Source organism: Tachysurus fulvidraco, chromosome 23 (genome assembly GCF_022655615.1).
Source record: "Tachysurus fulvidraco isolate hzauxx_2018 chromosome 23, HZAU_PFXX_2.0, whole genome shotgun sequence".
NCBI classification, from domain to species: domain Eukaryota; kingdom Metazoa; phylum Chordata; class Actinopteri; order Siluriformes; family Bagridae; genus Tachysurus; species Tachysurus fulvidraco.
The window spans coordinates 20,429,803-20,452,302 of NC_062540.1; the positions used below are offsets into that span (position 1 = coordinate 20,429,803).

The 22,500-nt window shown below is 38.7% G+C and overlaps 1 protein-coding gene across 1 annotated transcript in view; it reads left to right on the forward strand.

Annotated features, from left to right (window-relative positions):
- Positions 1–22,500, forward strand: part of col9a3 (collagen, type IX, alpha 3) — a 32,721-nt gene that overhangs the window by 3,593 nt on the left and 6,628 nt on the right. Inside the window, exons 3-23 of the mRNA XM_027160646.2 lie at positions 1,177–1,212; positions 2,022–2,093; positions 3,538–3,591; positions 10,268–10,303; positions 12,047–12,070; positions 12,243–12,296; positions 12,861–12,914; positions 13,210–13,251; positions 13,912–13,968; positions 14,063–14,116; positions 14,257–14,310; positions 15,435–15,488; positions 15,581–15,634; positions 15,757–15,810; positions 16,789–16,842; positions 16,927–16,980; positions 17,072–17,125; positions 17,289–17,333; positions 18,703–18,756; positions 19,392–19,445; positions 22,440–22,493. Coding sequence (XP_027016447.2) covers positions 1,177–1,212; positions 2,022–2,093; positions 3,538–3,591; positions 10,268–10,303; positions 12,047–12,070; positions 12,243–12,296; positions 12,861–12,914; positions 13,210–13,251; positions 13,912–13,968; positions 14,063–14,116; positions 14,257–14,310; positions 15,435–15,488; positions 15,581–15,634; positions 15,757–15,810; positions 16,789–16,842; positions 16,927–16,980; positions 17,072–17,125; positions 17,289–17,333; positions 18,703–18,756; positions 19,392–19,445; positions 22,440–22,493 — 1,068 coding nt within the window. The remainder of the gene's footprint in view (positions 1–1,176; positions 1,213–2,021; positions 2,094–3,537; positions 3,592–10,267; positions 10,304–12,046; positions 12,071–12,242; positions 12,297–12,860; positions 12,915–13,209; positions 13,252–13,911; positions 13,969–14,062; positions 14,117–14,256; positions 14,311–15,434; positions 15,489–15,580; positions 15,635–15,756; positions 15,811–16,788; positions 16,843–16,926; positions 16,981–17,071; positions 17,126–17,288; positions 17,334–18,702; positions 18,757–19,391; positions 19,446–22,439; positions 22,494–22,500) is intronic.

Consider the following 22,500-nt stretch of genomic DNA (forward strand, 5'->3'; position numbering starts at 1 on the left):
TCAGTAATATTTAACACGTGAATAAAATGAGAGAGAGCGAGAGACAAGAGAGAGAGAGAGAGAGAGAGAGAGAGAGAGAGAGAGAGAGAGAGAGAGACATGCAGAGACAGGAGAGCGAGAGATAGGAGAGAGAGAGAGAGAGAGAAAGAGAGAGACACACACACACAGAGAGGAGAGCGAGAGAGAGAGAGAGAGAGAGAGAGAGAGAGAGAGAGAGAGACACAAACAAACACACGCAGACAGGAGAGCAAGAGACAGTAGAGAGAGAGAGAAGAGAGAGAGAATGAGTGAAAGAGAGCAAGAGAAAGGGGAGAGAGAGAGAGAGAGAGAGAGAGAGAGAGAGAGAGATAAATGCAGAGACAGGAGAGAGAAAGAGTGAAAGAAAGCAAGAGGGAGGGGAGAGAGAGAGGGAGGAAGAGAGAGAGGAGAGAGAGAGGGAAGGGAGAGAGAGAGAGAAACACACACACAAACACACGCAGAGAGAGAGGGAAGGGAGAGAGAGAGAGAGAGAAGAGAGAGAGGGAAGGGAGAGAGGGAAGGGAGAGAGGGAAGGGAGAGAGAGAGAGAGAGAAACACACACAAACACACGCAGAGAGAGAGAGAGAGAAGAGAGAGAAGAGAGAGGGAAGGGAGAGAGGGAAGGGAGAGAGAGAGAGAAACACACACACAAACACACGCAGAGAGAGAGAGAGAGAGAGAGAGAGAGAGAGAGAGAGAGAGAGAGAGAGAGAGAGAGATTATGTTTATATCCAGTGCTTTTGTTCATCACAGATTTCCGGAGTCTCAGTTTGTCGCTTTAACTTTAATGCTTTCATCACTTTCAGTATCCACGGCGACGGATTTCAGCATTTCTGAATCATATAATAACAGTTTTGTTCCTGAGCTGCACAGATAAAGAAGGAGAACACTGTAGACATAATGTTTACATGAACTGGACCAGGCTCCATCTTTACCTAAAACCATGCATACATCCCACTGCAGTGCATTATGGGAAAGCTGACTGCTGGTGAAAGAAACAATTAAACGTTTCTATTAAGAGTTTCACCGATGAAATAAAACAACAGACTAACGACTTCCTCGAGCCTCACTGTAACTGTAACTGTACCGTAAGCGCTGTATCAGAAAATACATTACAAATAAAAATAAATCAATCTATTACTTTTTTTTCTTCTGCAGGGAAAAGCAGGACCGGCCGGACTTCCTGGAAAACCTGTGAGTGTTCCTAACCTTTACAACAAACACACACCTACATCAGAGTGTGTGTTGTAACGGCTTCACAAACCATCACATCACCACACACACTTTTTATGGACATTTTTTCACTTTATTTTTTTGTAATTCCTTTCTTTTGTCTCTGCCAAGTTTCAGAGATAAAAGAAAGTATATATATATATACTCATTTAGGGCTTTGTTGAAAAAAAATGTTAAAGTGTCTTCTTAGGAGAGAAAAAAGTGTCAGTGGATTTTTAAAAGGTTAAAGCTTTACAAAAAATTTGTTTTATCTTGTATATAAAGCATTATTTTATAAAGTTCTCCATAAAACATTTCAGGATTCAAATTTGTGTGAATAAAAATGCAAAAAATTAACATTCAGTATATAAGCTAAGGTATAATAATAATAATAATAATAATAATAATAATAATAATAATATAGACAAAGTCTTTAAAGGTGGTGGAATTATAAAAATGTATAGATTATATTATATATAATGTATAAATTATATTATTCAAATTCAAATTTAATTTGTTAATTTCACTATTATACAGAGTTCGACACGTAGTGAAATACTTTATACGACTGTCCTTGATTTAATTAAACAAAGCCAATAGTGGAAATGAATAATATATATGTGTGTGTGTGTGTGTGTGTGTGTGTGTGTGTGTGTGTGTGTGTGTGTGTGTGTGTGTGTGTGTGTGTGTGTGTTTCCATAAACAGCGATTATAATTCAAAATGAAAACAACAGAAGTTGTCTGAAGAAGTTTGTGTGTTTGTGTGTTTTACTCGGGGGTTTTGTCTTTAGGGACCTAAAGGGAAAGCTGGAATTCCAGGAGTAGCAGGAACACCTGGACTTTCTGGACTTCCTGGAATAGACGTAAGTCAAAAGAGTAGACCATATCTGAATTTTTTTTTATTAAAGAACATATTGTTTACAGTGGGGCTGTGTGTGTGTGTGTGTGTGTGTGTGTGTGTGTGTGTGTGTGTGTGTGTGTGTGTGTGTGTGTGTGTGTGTGTGTGTGTGTGTGAGTGTGTGTGTTTGTGTGTGTGTCTGTGTGAGGGTTTGTGTGTGTGTGTGTGTGTGTGTGTGTGTGTGTGTGTGTGTGTGTGTGTGTGTGTGTGTGTGTGTCTGTGTGAGTGTGTGTGTTTGTGTGTGTGTCTGTGTGAGGGTTTGCGTGTGTGTTTGTGTGTCTGTCTGTGTGAGGGTTTGTGTGTGTGTTTGTGTGTGTCTGTGTGAGGGTTTGTGTGTGTGTTTGTGTGTGTCTGTGTGAGGGTTTGTGTGTGTGTTTGTGTGTGTGTTTGTGTGTGTGTGTCTGTGTGTGAGTGTCTGTGTGTGTGTGTGTGTTTGTGTGTATGTATGTGTGTGTGTCTTTGTGTGCGTGAGTGTCTGTGTGTGTTTGATTGTGTGTGACATTTTATATTTTATTAAAATAAAATGGACCTTTAGAAATAACCCAAACGATGTTGGTCTAATTGTGTTAAGTCACGTATACACACGTGTTAAGTCACATACACACACGTGTTAAGTCACGTACACACACGTGTTAAGTCACGTACACACGCGTGTTAAGTCACGTACACACGCGTGTTAAGTCACGTATACACACGTGTATGATGTATTTGTACACATCCTGTACACTTTACCTCCAGTCAAAGGTTTTTAATTTTTTATGTTAAATTCTTTCCTTAAACAAGTCGTTTCTATAAAGATTAGTTATTTAAAGATAGTTAAAGGTTCTGAGAAAGTTAAAATCTTCATCAGGAATAAAACGTGGAATAAATTCTACTGTTTCTTTCATTCGTTTTTTGTTAATCGCTTCATTATTATTGTAAAAGGACTTTCTTGAGCCGGGGGGCACAAACTTTTAAATGAAGTAATAAAATGATCTGCTAAATTCATAATTATTTTTGTGTTGTGTTGTGTTTGTGTTGTTTTGTGTTGTGTTGTTTTGTGTTGTGTTGTTTTGTTTTGTGTTGTGTTTATGTTGTGTTGTGTTGTTTTGTGTTGTGTTGTGTTGTTTTGTGTTGTGTTGTGTTGTGTTGTGTTGTGTTGTTTTGTGTTGTGTTGTGTTTGTGTTGTTTTGTGTTGTGTTGTGTTGTTTTGTGTTGTGTTGTGTTGTGTTCTGTTGTGTTGTGTTTGTGTTGTTTTGTGTTGTGTTGTGTTTTTTTGTTTTGTTTTTTTTTGTTTGTTTGTTTTTTTTTTTGTTTTTTTGTGTTTTGTTTTTTTTTTTTTTTTTTTGTTTTTTTGTTGTTTTGTTTTTGGTTTTTTTGTTTGTTTTTGTGTATGAAGAGTAAATGTGTTTTGTGGTTTATTTATTTAGGGTCTACCGGGTCCTGATGGGCCTCAGGGGAAGGACGGACCTCCAGGACCAAGGGTAAGAACCTACACAATACAGCCACACCCTGTGTTAACACAATACATCAACACAATACATCAACACAATACATCAACACAATACAGTCACACTCTGTGTCAACACAATACATCAACACAATACATCAACACAATACAGTCACACTCTGTGTCAACACAATACATCAACACAATACATCAACACAATACAGTCACACCCTGTGTCAACACAATACATCAACACAATACAGTCACACTCTGTGTCAACACAATACATCAACACAATACATCAACACAATTCAATTCAAGTTTATTTAAATAGCGCTTTTTACAATAGACATTGTCTCAAAGCAGCTTTACAGAACATAAACATAGAGCAGAAGGTAAACATAAGGAATAATAAAAGAAATAACGAATAAAAAATTCAAGATTATTATTAGATATAAATAGTTCACAATCTGTATGTATTTATTCCCCTATGAGCAAGTCTGAGGTGACTCAGGCAGCAGTGGCAAGGAAAAACTCCCTTAAATTGGTAAAGGAAGAAACTTTGAGAGGAACCGGACGCAAGGGGGAACCCATCCTCATATGGGTGACACTGGGGGTGTGATTGTAATATACAGTCAGATAAATGTTGTAAGGATCATGGACTTCAGATCTCCTGAGTACCACAGAGTCTAACTGGAGATGTCTCAGGATTCTTAGAGTCGGCCTCGGCTCAGTGGACGTCCAAAGGCTTCATCCCACAGAGGACGTTGGGAGCTGGTACAATGTCTGGATGCCTCGGGATGGGTACAAAGAGAGAAGCAGTGGAAAGGGATTAACATATCTGTTAATGTATTCATATCTGATTAATACAACACAATACAGTCACACTCTGTGTCAACACAATACAGTCACACTCTGTGTCAACACAATACATCAACATAATACAGTCACACTCTGTGTCAACACAATACAGTCACACTCTGTGTCAACACAATACATCAACACAATACAGTCACACTCTGTGTCAACACAATACATCAACATAATACAGTCACACTCTGTGTCAACACAATACAGTCACACTCTGTGTCAACACAATACATCAACATAATACAGTCACACTCTGTGTCAACACAATACAGTCACACTCTGTGTCAACACAATACATCAACACAATACAGTCACACTCTGTGTCAACACAATACATCAACACAATACAGTCACACTCTGTGTCAACACAATACATCAACACAATACAGTCACACTCTGTGTCAACACAATACAGTCACACTCTGTGTCAACACAATACATCAACACAATACAGTCACACTCTGTGTCAACACAATACATCAACACAATACATCAACACAATACATCAACACAATACAATACAGTCACAACTGTTTGTTGATTTATTTTCTATTAATGTACATTCGACATTCTTTAAATCATTTTTATAAATCATTGCTTTGTGAAATCGTTACTTTAGAGCCGCCGAGTATCGTGTGTAGATTTACAGGTGATAATATAATTCACTATTCACAGAAAAACAGAACTGACTTCCTCTGAGAACCTCCGAGTTTTAAAGATCTTAAATCCAACATTTACAGGTGGACATGTTTTATAGGTCTTTGTAAAATATTAAACAGTCGACCAGAGCGAGTGACGTGACGTTGTTGTGACTTGTTGTTTGTTGGTCTTCATCATGTGAGTTCTTCCTTTATTCTCTGAATAAAGCTGCAGAAAAGTCTGCAAATAAATGATCAGCTCTCGTACACGTCCCATTCTGCTGAACGTATCTGAATGTATCGGCCTCCTTCTGTTCTGTTCATTATTGAGTCATCCATCCATCCATCCATTTTCTACCGCTTATCCGGGGCCGGGTCGCGGGGGCAGCAGTCTAAACAGGGACACCCAGACTTCCCTCTCCCCAGACACTTCCTCCAGCTCTTCCGAGGGAATACCGATACGTTCCCAGGCCAGCCGAAAGACATAGTCCCTCCAGCGTGTCCTAGGGCCTCCCGGTTGGACATGCCCGGAACACCTCCCCACTGAGGCGTCCAGGAGGCATCTGAAACAGATGCCCGAGCCACCTCAGCTGACCCCTCTCGATGTGGAGGAGCAGCGGCTCTACTCTGAGCTCCTCCCGAGTGACTGAGCTCCTCACCCTATCTCTAAGGGAGCGCCCAGCCACCCTGCGGAGGAAACTCATTTCGGCCGCCTGTATCCGGGATCTTGTCCTTTCAGTCATGACCCAAAGCTCATGACCATAGGTGAGGGTAGGAACGTAGATCGACTGGTAAATAGAGAGCTTCGCCTTACGGCTCAGCTCTCTCTTCACCACAACAGATCGGTATATCGACCGCATCACTGCAGAAGATACACCGATCCGCCTGTCGATCTCCTGCTCCATCCTTCCCTCACTCGTGAACAGGACCCCAAGATACTTAAACTCCTCCACTTGAGGCAGGAAGTCTCCACCAACCTGAGGGGGGCAAGCCACCCTTTTCCGGCTGAAAACCATGGCCTCGGACTTGGAGGTGCTGATTCTCATCCCCGCCGCTTCACACTCAGCTGCAAACCGTCCCAGTGCACGCTGAAGGTCCTGATTTGAAGAAGCAAACAGGACAACATCATCTGCAAAAAGCAGAGGCGAAATCCTGTGGTCCCCAAACCGGACTCCCTTCGGCCCCCGACTGCGCCTAGAAATCCTGTCCATATAAATAATGAACAGGACCGATGACAAAGGGCAGCCCTGTCGGAGTCCAACATGCACTGGGAACAAGTCTGACTTACTGCCGGCAATGCGAACCAAACTCCTGCTCCGGTCATATAGGGACCGGACAGCCCTTAGCAGAGGGCCACGGACCCCATACTCCCAGAGGACCCCCCACAGGTCACCACGAGGGACACAGTCGAATGCCTTCTCCAGATCCACAAAACACATGTGGACTGGTTGGGCAAACTCCCATGAACCCTCCAGCAACCTGGTGAGGGTATAGAGATGGTCCAGTGTTCCACGACCAGGACGAAATCCGCATTGTTCCTCCTGAATCCGAGGTTTGACTATCGGCCGAATTCTCCTCTCCAGTACCCTGGCATAGACTTTTCCGGGGAGGCTGAGGAGTGTGATCCCCCTGGAGTTGGAAAACACCCTCTGGTCCCCCTTCTTAAACAGAGGGACCACCACCCCAGTCTGCCAGTCCAGAGGCACTGTCCCCAACCGCCACGCGATGTTGCAGAGTCGTGTCAACCAAGACAGCCCCACAACATCCAGAGACTTAAGGTACTCAGGGCAGATCTCATCCACCCCTGGTGCCTTGCCACCAAGGAGCTTCTCAAATACCTCAGTGACCTCAGCTTGGGGGAACGACAAGTCCACAACCGAGCCCTCTGCCTCTGCTTCCTCACTGGAAGACATGTTGGTGGGGTTGAGGAGATCCTTGAAGTACTCCTTCCACCGCCCGAGAATGTCACCAGTCGATGTCAGCAGATTCCCACTCCCACTGTAAACAGTGTGCGCAGGGCACTGCTTCCCCCTCCTGAGACGCCGGATGGTTTGCCAGAATTTCTTCGAAGCCAACCGATAGTCCTTCTCCATGGCCTCACCGAACTCCTCCCAGGCACGAGTTTTTGGCCCTCCGGTACCTATCAGCTGCCTCCGGGGTCCCCCGAGCCAACCAGGCTCGATAGGACTCCTTCTACAGCTTGACGGCATCCCTTACTTCCGGGGTCCACCACCGGGTTCGGGGATTGCCGCCACGACAGGCACCGGAGACCTTACGGCCACAGCTCCGTGCGGCTGCGTCGACAATGGAGGTGGAGAGCATGGTCCACTCGGACTCAATGTCTCCAGCCTCCCTTGGGATCTAGTCTGCCGGAGATGAGAGTTGAAGATCTCTCTGACAGGAGACTCTGCCAAACGTTCCCAGCGGACCCTCACAGTATGTTTGGGTATGCCAAGTCTGTCCAACTTCCTCCCCTGCCATTGAACCCAACTCACCACCAGGTGGTGATCAGTTGACAGCTCCGCCCCTCTCTTTACCCGAGTGTCCAAGACATACGCCCGGAGGTCAGATGAAACAACCACAAAGTCGATCATTGACTTCCGATCTAAGGTGTCCTGTTGCCATGTGTACTGATGGACACCCTTATGCTTGAACATGGTGTTCATTATGAACAAACTGTGACTAGCACAGAAGTCCAATAACAGAAAACCACTCGGGTTCAGGTTGGGGGGGCCGTTCCTCCCAATCACGCCCCTCCAGGTGTCACTGTCGCTGCCCACGTGAGCATTTAAGTCCCCTAGTAGAACGACGGAGTCCCCGGTAACACCCCTCCCAGAGACGCCAAGAAGGTTGGGTACTCCACACTGCCATTTGGCCCATAAGCACAAATAACAGTGAGAGACCTCTCCCCGACCCGAAGGCGCAGGGAAACGAGCTGGGGGGCTATGAGCAAGCCCACACCAGCCCGCCGCCTCTCACTGTGGGCATCTCGTGTGTGTGTGTAAGTGTAAGTGTAAGATTCTGCCTGTTTAAGGTCCCTCTAAACTTAATGCAAGAAGGAATGTGGAGCTCAGAAAGATGCAGCATTAATCAGTGAGGATGAGGACGATAGAAGAAGGTGATGCCGATGATATAGAAGTGTACAGAAGTACAGAGTTTTCTTTAGGGTTCAGATATGAACAATTTACTTAAAAAAATATGACTGACAGACTGGAAAAATTTTCAGATGTTAGAATATCGTAAACTAAAACTAGATTTGTAAAGTTTGTTGCGACATACATTGATGTTGTCTTTGACGAGGCAACTATTCGCGAAGGCCGGTGCTTTTTGGAGGCGAGTGGACATAAGGGTCAGTGTTACTTTTGGAGGCAAGTGGACAGAAAGATAGGGTGCCAAAACATTTGGAGGCAAGTGGAGATGAACATGTGACATCATCCGAATACTCCTGAGGAAGTTCCCCCTCATTGTGCTGAGTGTTTTGATATATCACATGCCCATGTTGTGCAAAATGTATTTTCACGTGACATCACCTGACATCACATGACACCATCAGAATACCCGTGAGGAAGTTCCATGTCCATGTTGTAAAGTTTTTTGATTTTGCATATTTTGGGAGCGGGGCTGTGGGACAACCGAAAGGCCAGAGTTTGTTCAGAGTATCACCCTAAAGGAGCTGGCCGAGTTTGGTGTAGATAGTTCGAAAGCTTGCCGAGTTATAAACCTCAAAATTTTATAATGGGAGTCTATGGGGAAAAAAGGCCACTTTGAGACCCGGTACCGGAAGTACCGGTACTCGGATTGCTTAGAAAAGTAATAGCAACAAACTTCAGACCAGGGCCACGAAAAGCCCTGGCCGCATTAAATTTTATACATTTTTGTCTAAGCATAAATGAAAAAACAGAATGGTGGCTTCTACAAAGCCAACATAATAAAGTTAGATGTTCATCAGACACTCAGTATTTTCTCTCTCAGTAACACGTTGGATGTTTGAGGTTAAACTTTCTGGATTTCCAACATCAATTTCTTCACAACTAAAAATTCCTACTTGTAAAGCGATAAAAATGTTTGTGTTTATGGTCGTAAACGCTGCAAACTAAATCAGTCACGTAGTTTGTTTGAATTCGAAAAGACGAAGAGAATAGAGGTTTTTTTTAATGATAAACACGATATGAACGTTAAAGATCGTTCGTGTCATTAATGTTAGCTCGCTAGTGTGATGTTAGCAAAAGACACTGGAATGTAAACGAAACTAGTTTAGTCTTTTCTCACACCACACAGTTAGATCAAATACAGCTGTGTGTGTGTGTGTGTGTGTGTGTGTGTGTGTGTGTGTGTGTGTGTGTGTGTGTGTGTGTGTGTGTGTGTGTTTATGTATAGGAATCCATTAAAGACTCTGACAGATTTAATTTTGGTTTTTATTTTTCTTATTTATATTGAAATTTTTCCTCTTTTTATTAAATATATAACTTCATGGGGGGGGGGGGCACAGTGGCTTAGTGGTTAGCACGTTCACCTCACACCTCCAAGGTTGGGGGTTCGATTCCCACCTCCACCTTGTGTGTGTGGAATTTGCATGTTCTCCCCATGCCTTGGGGGTTTCCTCCGGGTACTCCAGTTTCCTCCCCCGGTCCAAAGACATGCATGGTAGGTTGATTGGCATCTCTGGAAAATTGTCCGTAGTGTTTGAGTGTGTGAGTGAATGAGAGTGTGTGTGTGCCCTGTGATGGGTTGGCACTCCGTCCAGGGTGTATCCTGCCTCGATGCCCGATGACGCCTGAGATAGGCACAGGCTCCCCGTGACCCGAGACGTTCGGATAAGCGGTAGGAAATGAATGAATGAATGAATGAGAATGATGGATGAAGAAAAGCTGAAATGCAACAAGTTTTGTGTAACTAGGCAACAGAGTTCTATTGCGTCACTTACATGACGTGAGTGTAATATACATGTACGCTCTTAAAAGTATGGAGGTATTCCTCACTGAAAGAGTACATACCTTTATTATATAAATACAAGTGATTCCGGTTGTCCAAGATGGCCGCCTTTAGATGACGTCACGTCGTTCAGTAACTCAGTGAACTTCAGATCATGTTTATAGATGACGGACAGACCGACTGTGTACCGAACAACACGTCTGTGTGACTGTGTGACGTCGTTTAATCAGAATGCTCACGTGATACGAATGATCTCTTTGTGTTTTTCAGGGCGATGCAGGACCTCCTGGACCACCTGGACCTCCTGTAAGTGTACCTTAAAACTGTATGATGAATATGTCTTATTAGACACGTTTTTTTTTTGGGGATCAAACACGATTCTCCTCAAGTACTTACAGTCCTAATTTTCTAACCTGTACCTGATCGTATGGTAGAAATGAACATGATGAATGAGCCGGCGATTAGACAAAGACGACAAAAAGGTTTCATTATTAAATATTGTTGAATACAGACTAAAAAAAACACTGTAACAAAGTCTTCAGTTTAGGGAACTATACACTATTAAAAAGATAAAGATTCATAGCTGTTGTATTACGTGATAAAACCGTAGCGTAAAATACACCACACATCATATACAAATGAATTCGTTTAAAGATTATTGGTTCTGTAATCGCAAGACCTTATGATTCTAGGGCTTGTTGATTCTTGTTTAAGGATGGAATAATGTTCCCTGAGCTGTGTAATCACAGGGATGATATTCACAGGGTTTAATATTGACAGGGTTTAATATTATACAGGGTTTAATATTCACAGGGTTTAATATTACACAGGGTTTAATATTCACAGGGTTTAATATTCACAGGGTTTAATATTATACAGGGTTTAATATTCACAGGATTTAATATTCACAGGGTTTAATATTACACAGGGTTTAATATTACACAGGGTTTAATATTCACAGGGTTTAATATTATACAGGGTTTAATATTCACAGGGTTTAATATTACACAGGGTTTAATATTATACAGGGTTTAATATTCCACAGGGTTTAATATTACACAGGGTTTAATATTACACAGGGTTTAATATTACACAGGGTTTAATATTCACAGGGTTTAATATTCACAGGGTTTAATATTACACAGGGTTTAATCTTACACAGGGTTTAATATTCACAGGGTTTAATATTCACAGGGTTTAATATTACACAGGGTTTAATATTACACAGGGTTTAATATCATACAGGGTTTAATATCACACAGGGTTTAATATTATACAGGGTTTAATATCACACAGGGTTTAATATTACACAGGGTTTAATATTCACAGGGTTTAATATTATACAGGGTTTAATATTATACAGGGTTTAATATTACACAGGGTTTAATATTACACAGGGTTTAATATTCCACAGGATTATTATTCCCCTCTATAACGTTCCAATATTTCCCAGGAATAACATTCTCAAAATTAATATCCAGCTGTTTCCAGATGTCTGGAGATTTCTAGAAATGTATATACTGTAATATAGACTCTATATTCCTATATGTCCAATATTTCATATAATTTCTATATTATATTATGTTATATTACATATGTACAGGTAGGTTGGAATCTCTGGAAAATAGTCCGTAGTGTGTGAGTGTGTGAGTGAATGAGAGTGTGTGTGTGCCCTGTGATGGGTTGGCACTCCGTCCAGGGTGTATCCTGCCTCGATGCCCGATGACGCCTGAGATAGGCACAGGCTCCCCGTGACCCAAGAAGTTCGGATAAGTGGTAGAAAATGTGTGAGTGAATGAATGAATGAATGAATAATAATAATAATAATAATAATAATAATAATAATAATAATAATAATAATAATAATAATAATAATAAATGTCACATATATGTCACTGTTTCATTATTATTCCTTCATTTAATTTCCCATTAACAATAATGATAATGTTTAGCATTTTTTTATTCATTTTATTTTTATTCATTGTTATATTTTATCACTCTGATGTTCATTAGTTTATAAAATAATAAACCTGTGTGTGTGTCTCTTAGGGCAGAGGGAGACCTGGAGCTCCTGTAAGTGTTCCTCCTGTCACTGATTATCAGTTCATACTGTGGATGACACCGAAATAGGAAAATAGACTTTGTGTGTGTGTGTGTGTGTGTGTGTGTGTGTGTGTGTGTGTGTGTGTGTGTGTGTGTGTGTGTGTGTGTGTGTGTGTGTGTGTGTGTGTGTGTGTGATCTTAGGGGCTGCCTGGAGCTAATGGACTGCCTGGTGGTGTAGGACCACAGGGACCTCCAGTGAGTCTTTCAGTCTTCTTCATACAGCAACACAGAGGACAAGCGATGTCCAGCAGGAGTCAGTGTTTTAGAAAGAGAAGTTTAAAAAGAGGAATCTTGGCTTTAATGCTCAGACGATAGAAGACATATTGTTATAAAAACCATCCCAGATGCTGAAACCTGTTTGGGTTGATATTTTAGCTTTAATTTGATGTATTTTTTTATTAAACTGAGCTAAATGGTGTATTTTAAGAGTGTGTGATGGACAGCTATCAGTGCGTGATGGAAATCTTTCAGTAGTAGATTAGCGTCATAGCTCCAAACCGACCTACCCACATTGGTAAAAAGTGCCTGAACTGATCCTTTAAAAGTTTCAGTACTGAAGTGGGTTTATTATTAATATCTAACAATGTTCATTATTAGTGTTAATAATAATAATAATAATAATAATAATAATAATAATAATAATAATAATAATAATAATAATAATAATAATAAAGAATAGAACTATAGTGACTTCTACACACTGGATGTGGATCTGTTCATCATTTTCTTCATTTCTTAACTGTGTCTGCTTCTCTTTAGGGACCAGAAGGTCTTCCAGGACTTCCAGGTGCTCCAGGTCCAGATGGGCCACCTGTAAGTGCTCCGAATGATACCTGAACACATACTAATAATAATAATAATAATAATAATAATAATAATAATAATAATAAGAAGAAGAAGAAGAAGAAGAAGAAGAAGAAGAAGAAGAATCACCGTTAAAGCAGAACTGATATTATAGTGTACAAAACAGTCCATCATATTTCTGATGCTGGAAAAAGAGAAAAAGAAGAATTTCTTTAAATTTAGTTAAAAGTTGAGCTTCGATACGTAACTGTGTGTTTTGTTCATGTTTAAAAAAAGTTTACCATGTTCTTTCTGGTCTGTTTAGGGTCTACCTGGACCACTTCCCGAGGGAAACGGTGATGCACTGGTAAGTTCACGCTAAACGTATGATGGAATTTATTCCAATAATCCGATATGATATTGTTTTGAAAAAAATATATATATATTAAAAATATTTCATCTAAATAGTAACAAAAATAAAAAACATTTTCTGTTACATTCAAACTGCAGGAAAAAATGTTCATCAAATAATATTTCTTAATATTTTTTTTTAATTTTACATTTAAGCTAATTTATTTAAAAAATGGAAATTTGGAAATTCTTAAATCTAACAAAAGTAGAATTAACTTAAATTCTAATTGAACAGCAGGAAAGCAAATTTTTTTTATTTTTAAAATTTTAAATCGACTAAAAAACAGAAAGTTTAAAAAGTTGCTATTGTAACTATTCTTAATTTATTACGGAAACCGAAAATTGATCCAAAAGTTTTTACATAAATAGACTAAACATGTAAATGTATTAAAAATGATACAATTCTCATAGTCATAAATTTACTGTTTTTATTTTTTTGTTTGTTTGTTTGTTTGTTTTAACATCATGTTAGAAATATCAATCACGAACATAGTTTTTTAAATAATTTTCATTTTTAAATAAATTGTAACAGATTTATTTTTTGTCATCTTATAGTATATTATAATATTCTGCTGTTTAAATGTATTAAAAGCGTCGTTTGTCTTGTATTTGTCAGTGTCCTGCTATCTGTCCACCAGGACCCCCGGGGCCTCCTGGAATGCCCGGTTTCAAGGTAACTCGTCAGAAGCTATGTACGGTGACATGGATAAAATTTTCTGAAACTGTTTATTATTATTACTTAAATCGGTCTTTCTATAACGTTCAAGGGACACACAGGACACAAAGGAGACAAAGGAGAGCCAGGGAAAGATGGAGAGAAGGTAAGATTGGTGCATGATGGGATATTTATTCAGTATTTCAATACATACAGTATATAATTCAATCGTGAAGTGATGGCTGTATAAATTCGATGGTGATGATGGTGTGTGTTTGTGTAACTATCTCGACATCTTCACTACAGGGTGAACAAGGGCCACCTGGGATTTCTGGTTTCCCAGGAACTGTTGGTCTACAGGTGAGTTTTCCATCCTATAGACTCCATAGTAGAGGTCTTCACAGGTCCACTTAGATCCGAAAACCCAAGGTCCGACCCGAGACCCGAGCTGGTTTGGGTCTAAAAGTCTCACGTGTACCTCGGACACGGGTCGGGTATAATAATAGTGGCGTCGGGTCTCGGGTAATTTAAAATGAATGTGTTTTTACCGAACGGACCCGAGAAGACCCGAACTACTGTATCTCATGTGTGTGCATTGACTCGAGTCCTTTTCCAACCTTTCCTCTGTTTGCCAAGACCGCTTGCGACATGTAGCTGGTGACGTGTGGCTGGCGACGTGTGGTTGGCGGTAAGCTAATTTTCGTTGAAACAGACCTGTCAATCTAATATGAATCCATGTTGTAGCGGTTACTTTAGTGTAGAGTTACGCAACATTCGTGTCCAGTCGGGTTAAAAGAAATTGCCGTCGGTTCGGGTCGGACTCGGGTCTAATTTTTTCGGGTTTGTCTCAGGTCGGGTCTTTCTTAAAAAAAAAAAATTATGCACGTCAGGTTCGGGTAAAAAGTGAATCGGGGCACTTCGGGTCGGGTACATTTCTTTAGACCCGAGAAGACCTCTACTACACAACTCTAGTACACAACAAATGAATAGTACACAACAAATGCTCAAGTCCATGCGCTAATATTTTAATATTTCTATGCAAATGGCTCATTGTAATACACATCGACGTATCAACCATCTGAATGTTTTTTTTTCCTTAACATCGTAGAAAATGCTTCATTTTCAATGCTTAAATCCCAGGTTCATATTTATGTGTGTGTGCTTAAAGAAATGCAACAAATTTGCTGATGATTAGTTTCCTATAACAGCATGCAAACCCATAGTTTCTGTTTTTCCTTACTAATACCATGAATACCATCTGATTTTTTTTTTTCCTCCATGAGGACAGAACATACGCTGGATTGGGGTTAGGAAATTAAAATAACATACTTTTTTTTTTCCGCCAAAGACAGAAGCTCGTTGATGAAATCTGTGTAAGGTTTTAGTTTATATAGAAATACAAATAAACGTCGCATTCCACGCATCGCAGCCTCTGTACTGAAAGAACTGATTAATCTGTAGGTTTATGGGGGATTTTCTTTCAGGGGCCTCGAGGTTTGCGAGGACTTACAGGTCCGGTGGGAGTCGTCGGAGACAGAGTAAGCACATATACATCTTCATCTTCATCATCATCATCATCATCATCTGTAAGATAACACGAACATTTCTATCATTCCCTCCCTGCTTGTAGGGTTTGCCAGGTTTCCGGGGCAAGCCTGGTATTCCTGGTGTCGTCGGAAAAACAGTGAGTATCTCCATAACCATGATACCTCGACGTCCTCCAGATTATTCACCGCTGTTAACGTGAACTCGGGGAACGAGTCTCAACGATAAAAGTGCTCTGTGTGTCTCATTTGATAATTCCAGGGTGACCCCGGAGAGAAAGGACTCGTGGGTTTTAAAGGACCTAAGGGAGAAATTGTGAGTGTGCATTTACACCATCACATTAACCACGCCATCAGTGTTATTACTGTACATACAGCTATAGAGAACGACATCAGGAATTAATATCACTACTGTAGGTGTTACATGGTTTTGAAATGTCATGTAGTTCTCCTCCACTAATTATTAATTAACAGGCTTCAAAACATCATAGCGGGTTCATAAACTCGGTCACTATCGTGTTTTAGAGCAGCATTATTACGACAGTGTAGAATTATCCAGTTGATGTTAAAAAGCAGCTTGTTTTTTACATACGTATGCAACACTGAGCTACGTGACATTTAATCTGACATTTCATCACGTCACAACACACACATCGGTGTTATGAAGTGGCAGATAGTCAAATCCGTTGAAACGACGCTTCACAAACCGGTCCTACTGCACACGAGGTCCGACTTTTCTCCGGTTCCTCGTTCACAGCTTTAGATACTAGCTAGAACTACGGTTTCATTTTGTCCTGCCGTATCTAACATTACATTAAGTGTATATCGAGACATTAGGTACGAACTTTAACCTTGGAAGTCGGGTGACTGTAGCTAGTAGCTATAGCTAGTACGGATTATTCGATAAAATTTCTAATCTTCCGACAAAACGAATACGAATCCGGGCAAATTTACCATGTCAATGAAAATGAAATATATATTTTTTTTTTCTAAAATGATCTAAAATGGATCCTGTAAAGCCACACCCACAATCACCACAGTAGCAGTCGGTAGTAAACGCCCTCATGTGACAAACTGCAAGTGAACTTCCCGATCGATCGGCTCAGCGTGATAAAAAAAACATTTTTTAAATTGTATGAAAGCAATAAATTTGCATAGATAAACAAAAAAATAATAATCTGCCACGAACATAAAGGATTCATAAAAATCACCATCGCCAGTCTGATCTGGAATTTTGAAATATGACGTAATAACTCTGATGCACTTTATCATTATGTCATCATCTTCTCTACAGGGTAAAATAGGCCCTAAAGGTCTGCCTGGATATCTGGGCCCTAAAGGAGAACCTGTAAGTGATTATAAGACTGATTGCTTTATAATACTGTAGTATATGAGTGTGTGATATGATAACACACACCTGTCTCTCTAACAGGGGATGCCAGGCAGAGATGGTAAAGATGGCACTCAGGGATACGATGGTGAAAAAGTAAGCCTGTTTTTTTTTTACATTTCTGAATGCAAAGTCATGAGCAGTTTATGTATGGTACCGTGAACACCTCGTGCTTACTCGCCGTCAGGGTGATGCAGGGAAGCCGGGAGTTTCAGGAGAGAAAGGACCTAACGGTTTACCTGTAAGTATGCAGCATACTGAGACAGAGAGATTAGTTTGTAATGTAAATGTAAATTATGGATAGTTTTATATACACTGCATTACAGCATTACAGCATTGTGTAAGTGTGTGTAAGTGTGTGTAAGTGTGTGTGTGTGTTTGTTTGTTTGTTTGTTTGTTTTCAGGGTTTGCCAGGAAAAGCTGGAGTAAAAGGCGCCAGAGGAGTTGTTGTGAGTAACAGTGAACTTTTGCTGTGCATTTAATCGGGATGGTTCTAGAATATTGTTTGAGAGAGAGAGAGAGAGAGAGAGAGAGAGAGAGAGAGAGAGAGAGAGAGAGAGAGAGAGAGAGAGAGAGAGAGAGAGAGAGAGAGAGAGAGAGAGAGAGAGAGAGAGAGAGAGAGAGAGAGAGAGAGAGAGAGAGAGACCTTGTCAAAAACACCTTGTCAAAATAGCATGTAAATATAAACAGTTAAAAAGTGCAGGTGAATTTGTTGATAATGAATTAATTCTTGTAATTATTGGAAAAATCACTGTAGTATAAACACAGTAACACTTCAGACAATGTGTGAGAGAGAGAGAGAGAGAGAGAGAGAGAGAGAGAGAGAGAGAGAGAGAGAGAGAGAGAGAGAGAGAGAGAACATGTAGAAACACAGAGAGGTCAGAGGTGAAATATTTTTGGACTAGTTTCACTAAGTAGGAGTGTGTAAGATGGAAAAGGTAAAAATGGGCAAATGTTATTGTCACTTCTGTGCCATAAGATCTGAAAGTGCAACAAATGTGAATGCTACGATGCTTCTTATACAACACAATCAAAAATATAAAATCCCTTTTCAGTGTCCGTCTGGACGAATGTAAACACCATGTAAACTGTGAGCTTTCATATTACTCAGAATATCCTCAACCTTAGCCATGCGGTAGATTACGACTCGGACCTTGCATCGAGAAGTGAAGTGTCCACAGCTGACTACGTCACTCAGTTATTGTCTTTACAGTGATAAAATGTAAATCTAAAATAGTGGCAAAACACTAAATATAATATAATATAATATAATATAATATAATATAATGTAATATAATATAAGGGGGTCACGGTGGCTTAGTGGTTAGTACGTTCGCCGCACACCTCCAGGGTTGGGGGTTCGATTCCCACCTCCACCTTGTGTGTGTGGAGTTTGCATGTTCTCCCTGTGCCTCGGGGGTTTCCTCCGGGTACTCCGGTTTCCTCCCCCGGTCCAAAGACATGCATGGTAGGTTGATTGGCATCTCTGGAAAATTGTCCGTAGTGTGTGTGTGTGTGAGTGAATGAGAGTGTGTGTGCCCTGTGATGGGTTGGCACTCCGTCCAGGGTGTATCCTGCCTCGATGCCCGATGACGCCTGAGATAGGCACAGGCTCCCCGTGACCCGAGAAGTTCAGATAAGCGGTAGAAAATTAATGAATGAATGAATAATATAATATAAAATAATTGCTTTATATAAACATTTAAACATCTAATTACTTTTGTGATCCATCGATTTTCTTAAGCCGCTGTTTAAATTGAACTTTGCAGAATATTTCAGAATTTTATATTCAAATGTGTTCAAATGTTTCATCGACAGGGTGATCAAGGAAAGCCGGGAGAAGAAGGACCAGCCGGAGAGCCAGGTATTCCTGTATGTATCTGACTGGCATTAACCGATAAAACTAGAACAGCGTAATAAATACGTTTTCTAATACAGTGACACTCTGAAGGCAGAAATACAGCTAGACACCAATTCACTGATACCAACGGCACATTTTTAGTTCATTGTGATATGTAGCATGTTTTTTTTAATATGGTGTTGATTTTATATGGTGAGTTTTACTATGTAGTTATTTCAGTATGTTTTACTATGTAGATTCTTCTAATTATCGAAGTTATGTTGCAATTTTTCAATTCGTATTTAATTTTTTCAGTTTTTAATTGTCGAATATTGTAGTTATTGAGTTTTACATTCTTCTTTTATCTATGGAGTTTCTTCTAATATTTATCTAATATCTAATTCTTTTATTCAATGTAGATTTTTTTTTATTTAGTTATACTGGTTATATTTTGTAGCTACGTTATTGTTTTGTTATGTAATTTTATATGTGGTTACTAATTTTTACTGTGAAGTTACATTTTAATGTGGATTTAACGAGCGAGAAGATAAACATAGTCAATAATAATAATACTAATAAGAATAAGAATAAGAATAAGAATAAATAAAAAAAAGCGAAATATGTTGTTTTAGATCCAAGAATGACTTCTTCTTGCTTTCTCCAACAGGGTGAGATTGGCATTCCAGGAGAAAGAGGTGAAGCAGGACCCAGAGGCATCGCTGTAAGTACATTATTAAAGTGTAAACTGTTGAAATGAATCTTTTAAGAACAAGGAATTGGAAATTGGAACATTGTGCTAATACAAGAACTGTCATATTTTTACCCATGTAAACAATATTAACAATGCAATTAAAAATGTATTTGTTCTTCTTTACTACTGCCTAAACTTAAATATTCATATATTATACAGTTTGCAGATTTAATACTTTTAAACTTTTTAATAAAAGGAATATCGACGTTTGTGACAACACGTGAGAATATATTGCTTAGTCAAACAATGATGCTAATTAAAAACCTTAAAGTCCCTTTCTAACTTTCTTTAAACAGGGATTTAGGTCTAGTTGAGTCATGGTTTCTGTGATTGCTCCCATAATTAGGACAATTTATTCTAACATAATCCACTTAAATATAAACCTACGTAAAAATCGTTTGTTACTAGTGGGGGTTTTTTCCTGTGTGATTGAATTTTTGTGAGGAATTTCCTAGAATACACAATAAAGGAATAATTACATAACGATTATATTATGTTCAGGCGAATATGTTCACAGTTCAGATATCGACAGTGTGTGTAGTGTTTATAATGTTTATAGTGTTTATGGTGTTTAAAGTGTTTATAGTGTTTATAATGTTTATAATGGTGATAGGGTTTATAGTGTTTATAATGGTGATAGGGTTTATAATATTTATAATGTTTATAGTGTTTATAATGTTTATAGGGTTTATAGTGTTTATAATGTTTATATTGTTTATAATGTTTATAGGGTTTATAGTGTTTATAGGGTTTATAATGTTTATAGTGTTTATAATGTTTATAGTGTTTATAACGTTTATAGTGTTTACAGGGTTTATAGTGTTTATGATGTTTATAGGGTTTATAGTGTTTATAATGTTTATAGTGTTTATAATGTTTATATTGTTTATAGGGTTTATAGTGTTTATAGTGTTTATAATGTTTATATTGTTTATAATGTTTATAGGGTTTATAGTGTTTATAGTGTTTATAATGTTTATAGTGTTTATAACGTTTATAGTGTTTATAATGTTTATAGTGTTTATAGTGTTTATAGTGTTTATAGTGTTTATAATGTTTATAGGGTTTATAGTGTTTATAACGTTTATAGTGTTTATAGTGTTTATAATGTTTATAAGGTTTATAACGTTTATAGTGTTTATAATGTTTATAGTGTTTATAGTGTTTATAATGTTTATAGGGTTTATAGTGTTTATAACGTTTATAGTGTTTATAGTGTTTATAATGTTTATAGGGTTTATAGTGTTTATAACGTTTATAGTGGTTATAGTGTTTATAGGGTTTATAATGTTTATAGGGTTTATAATGTTTATAGTGTTTATAATGTTTATGGGGTTTATAATGTTTATAGTGTTTATAATGTTTATAGTGTTTATAGGGTTTATAATGTTTATAGTGTTTATAATGTTTATAATGTTTATAGGGTTTATAGTGTTTATAGTTTTTATAGGGTTTATAATGTTCATAGGGTTTATAATGTTTATAGTGTTTATAATGTTTATAGGGTTTATAGTGTTTATAGTGATTATAATGTTTATAGTGTTTATAGTTTATAATGTTTATAGTGTTTATAATGTTTATAGGGTTTATAGTGTTTATAGTGATTATAGTGTTTATAGTGTTTATAGTTTATAATGTTTATAGTGTTTACAGTGTTTATAATGTTTATAGTGTTTATAGTGATTATAATGTTTATAGTGTTTATAGTTTATAATGTTTATAGTGTTTATAGTGTTCATAGTGTTTACAGTGTTTATAGTGTTTATAGTTTATAATGTTTATAGTGTTTATAGTGTTTACAGTGTTTATAGTCTGCATGAGACATTTTCCTGTTACATTTTCGACAGTTTGTCTGAAGCTAAAAGCTAAAGAAAGATGTTATTTGAGCTTATTGTAAAAATCTCTGCTTCTTAAAAAGCACAATCCACCTCATCACCTATTTTTGTCAAAGAAGGTACGAAGATGCTTCGGAAACTTCCTAATGGGAAAAACCACAAGGGGAAATTCTTTATTCCGATTACGTTTCTTGTCTGTTCAGATATTAGATGAATAGCAGCAGGTGGGAAGAACAGAGTTATTGCTCCAGCAGAGTTTCTGCTTATTTATCTGAATAAAACAACAGACCGTGATGCCTCAGGAGTGGGGGACCGTACAGGTCAAGCGTTGCTAAGCAACAAAAGATTTTAATAACTCTAACATCATGAAAAATATTCAGAATGACATTTACAGATGGGAGAGAAGTGTAGAACAAATAATATGTTTCAGATAGAGGACAGAACTGAGAATTACTTCTGAGATGTGAGTCAGACTTTTAAAGGCTTTCTCTCATTCTACTTCATATATACATACGTTTATTCCAGCTGTGATTAATTGTTGAGAGTTCTTGTGTTTTTGTGTGTACACTTTTCATCCAGTTCCAACATAAAACGTATAAATGTATAGTCTATGGATGCATCGATATAGATACTGGTCTGATTATGTACATCGATAGATGCCAGGACTTACACACTTAAAGGTAATGGTGAGCGTCGAGCAGCAGCAGGGAGCGAGAAGTTCAATTCGGCGAGCACTGAGACACGTGCACTAACTTTTCCCTTCGCTCTTCATGGTGCACTGATTTTTATTGATCATTCTCTTTTATAGTTGCTAGCAGTATATGGAAGTTACCGTTATAAACAGACCTAAATACAACGGGCACTGATGGCTCTGATTGATTAATTCTCAGTAGGATTGTCATTCCGTTACTAACAAACTACTGAAGAGACATGTATTGATTAATGGTTCTGAGATGCAGCAGGCTTGGCAAGTTCAGTACTAGTGCTAGTTAGCTATTACACAATATTAAATACTTATAAGTATTAAAAGTACTGTCAGGGTTTCATATAGAAAAACAGAGCGTACCGAGTCACTCGTTCCTTTAGTGTTACAAGTGATTCTGATTTATGTCCTGTGGTGGTTTTGCAGGGAGGCATTGGAATAATTGGAAATCCAGGACCTCAAGGAGTCAAAGGATTCCAGGTTAGTA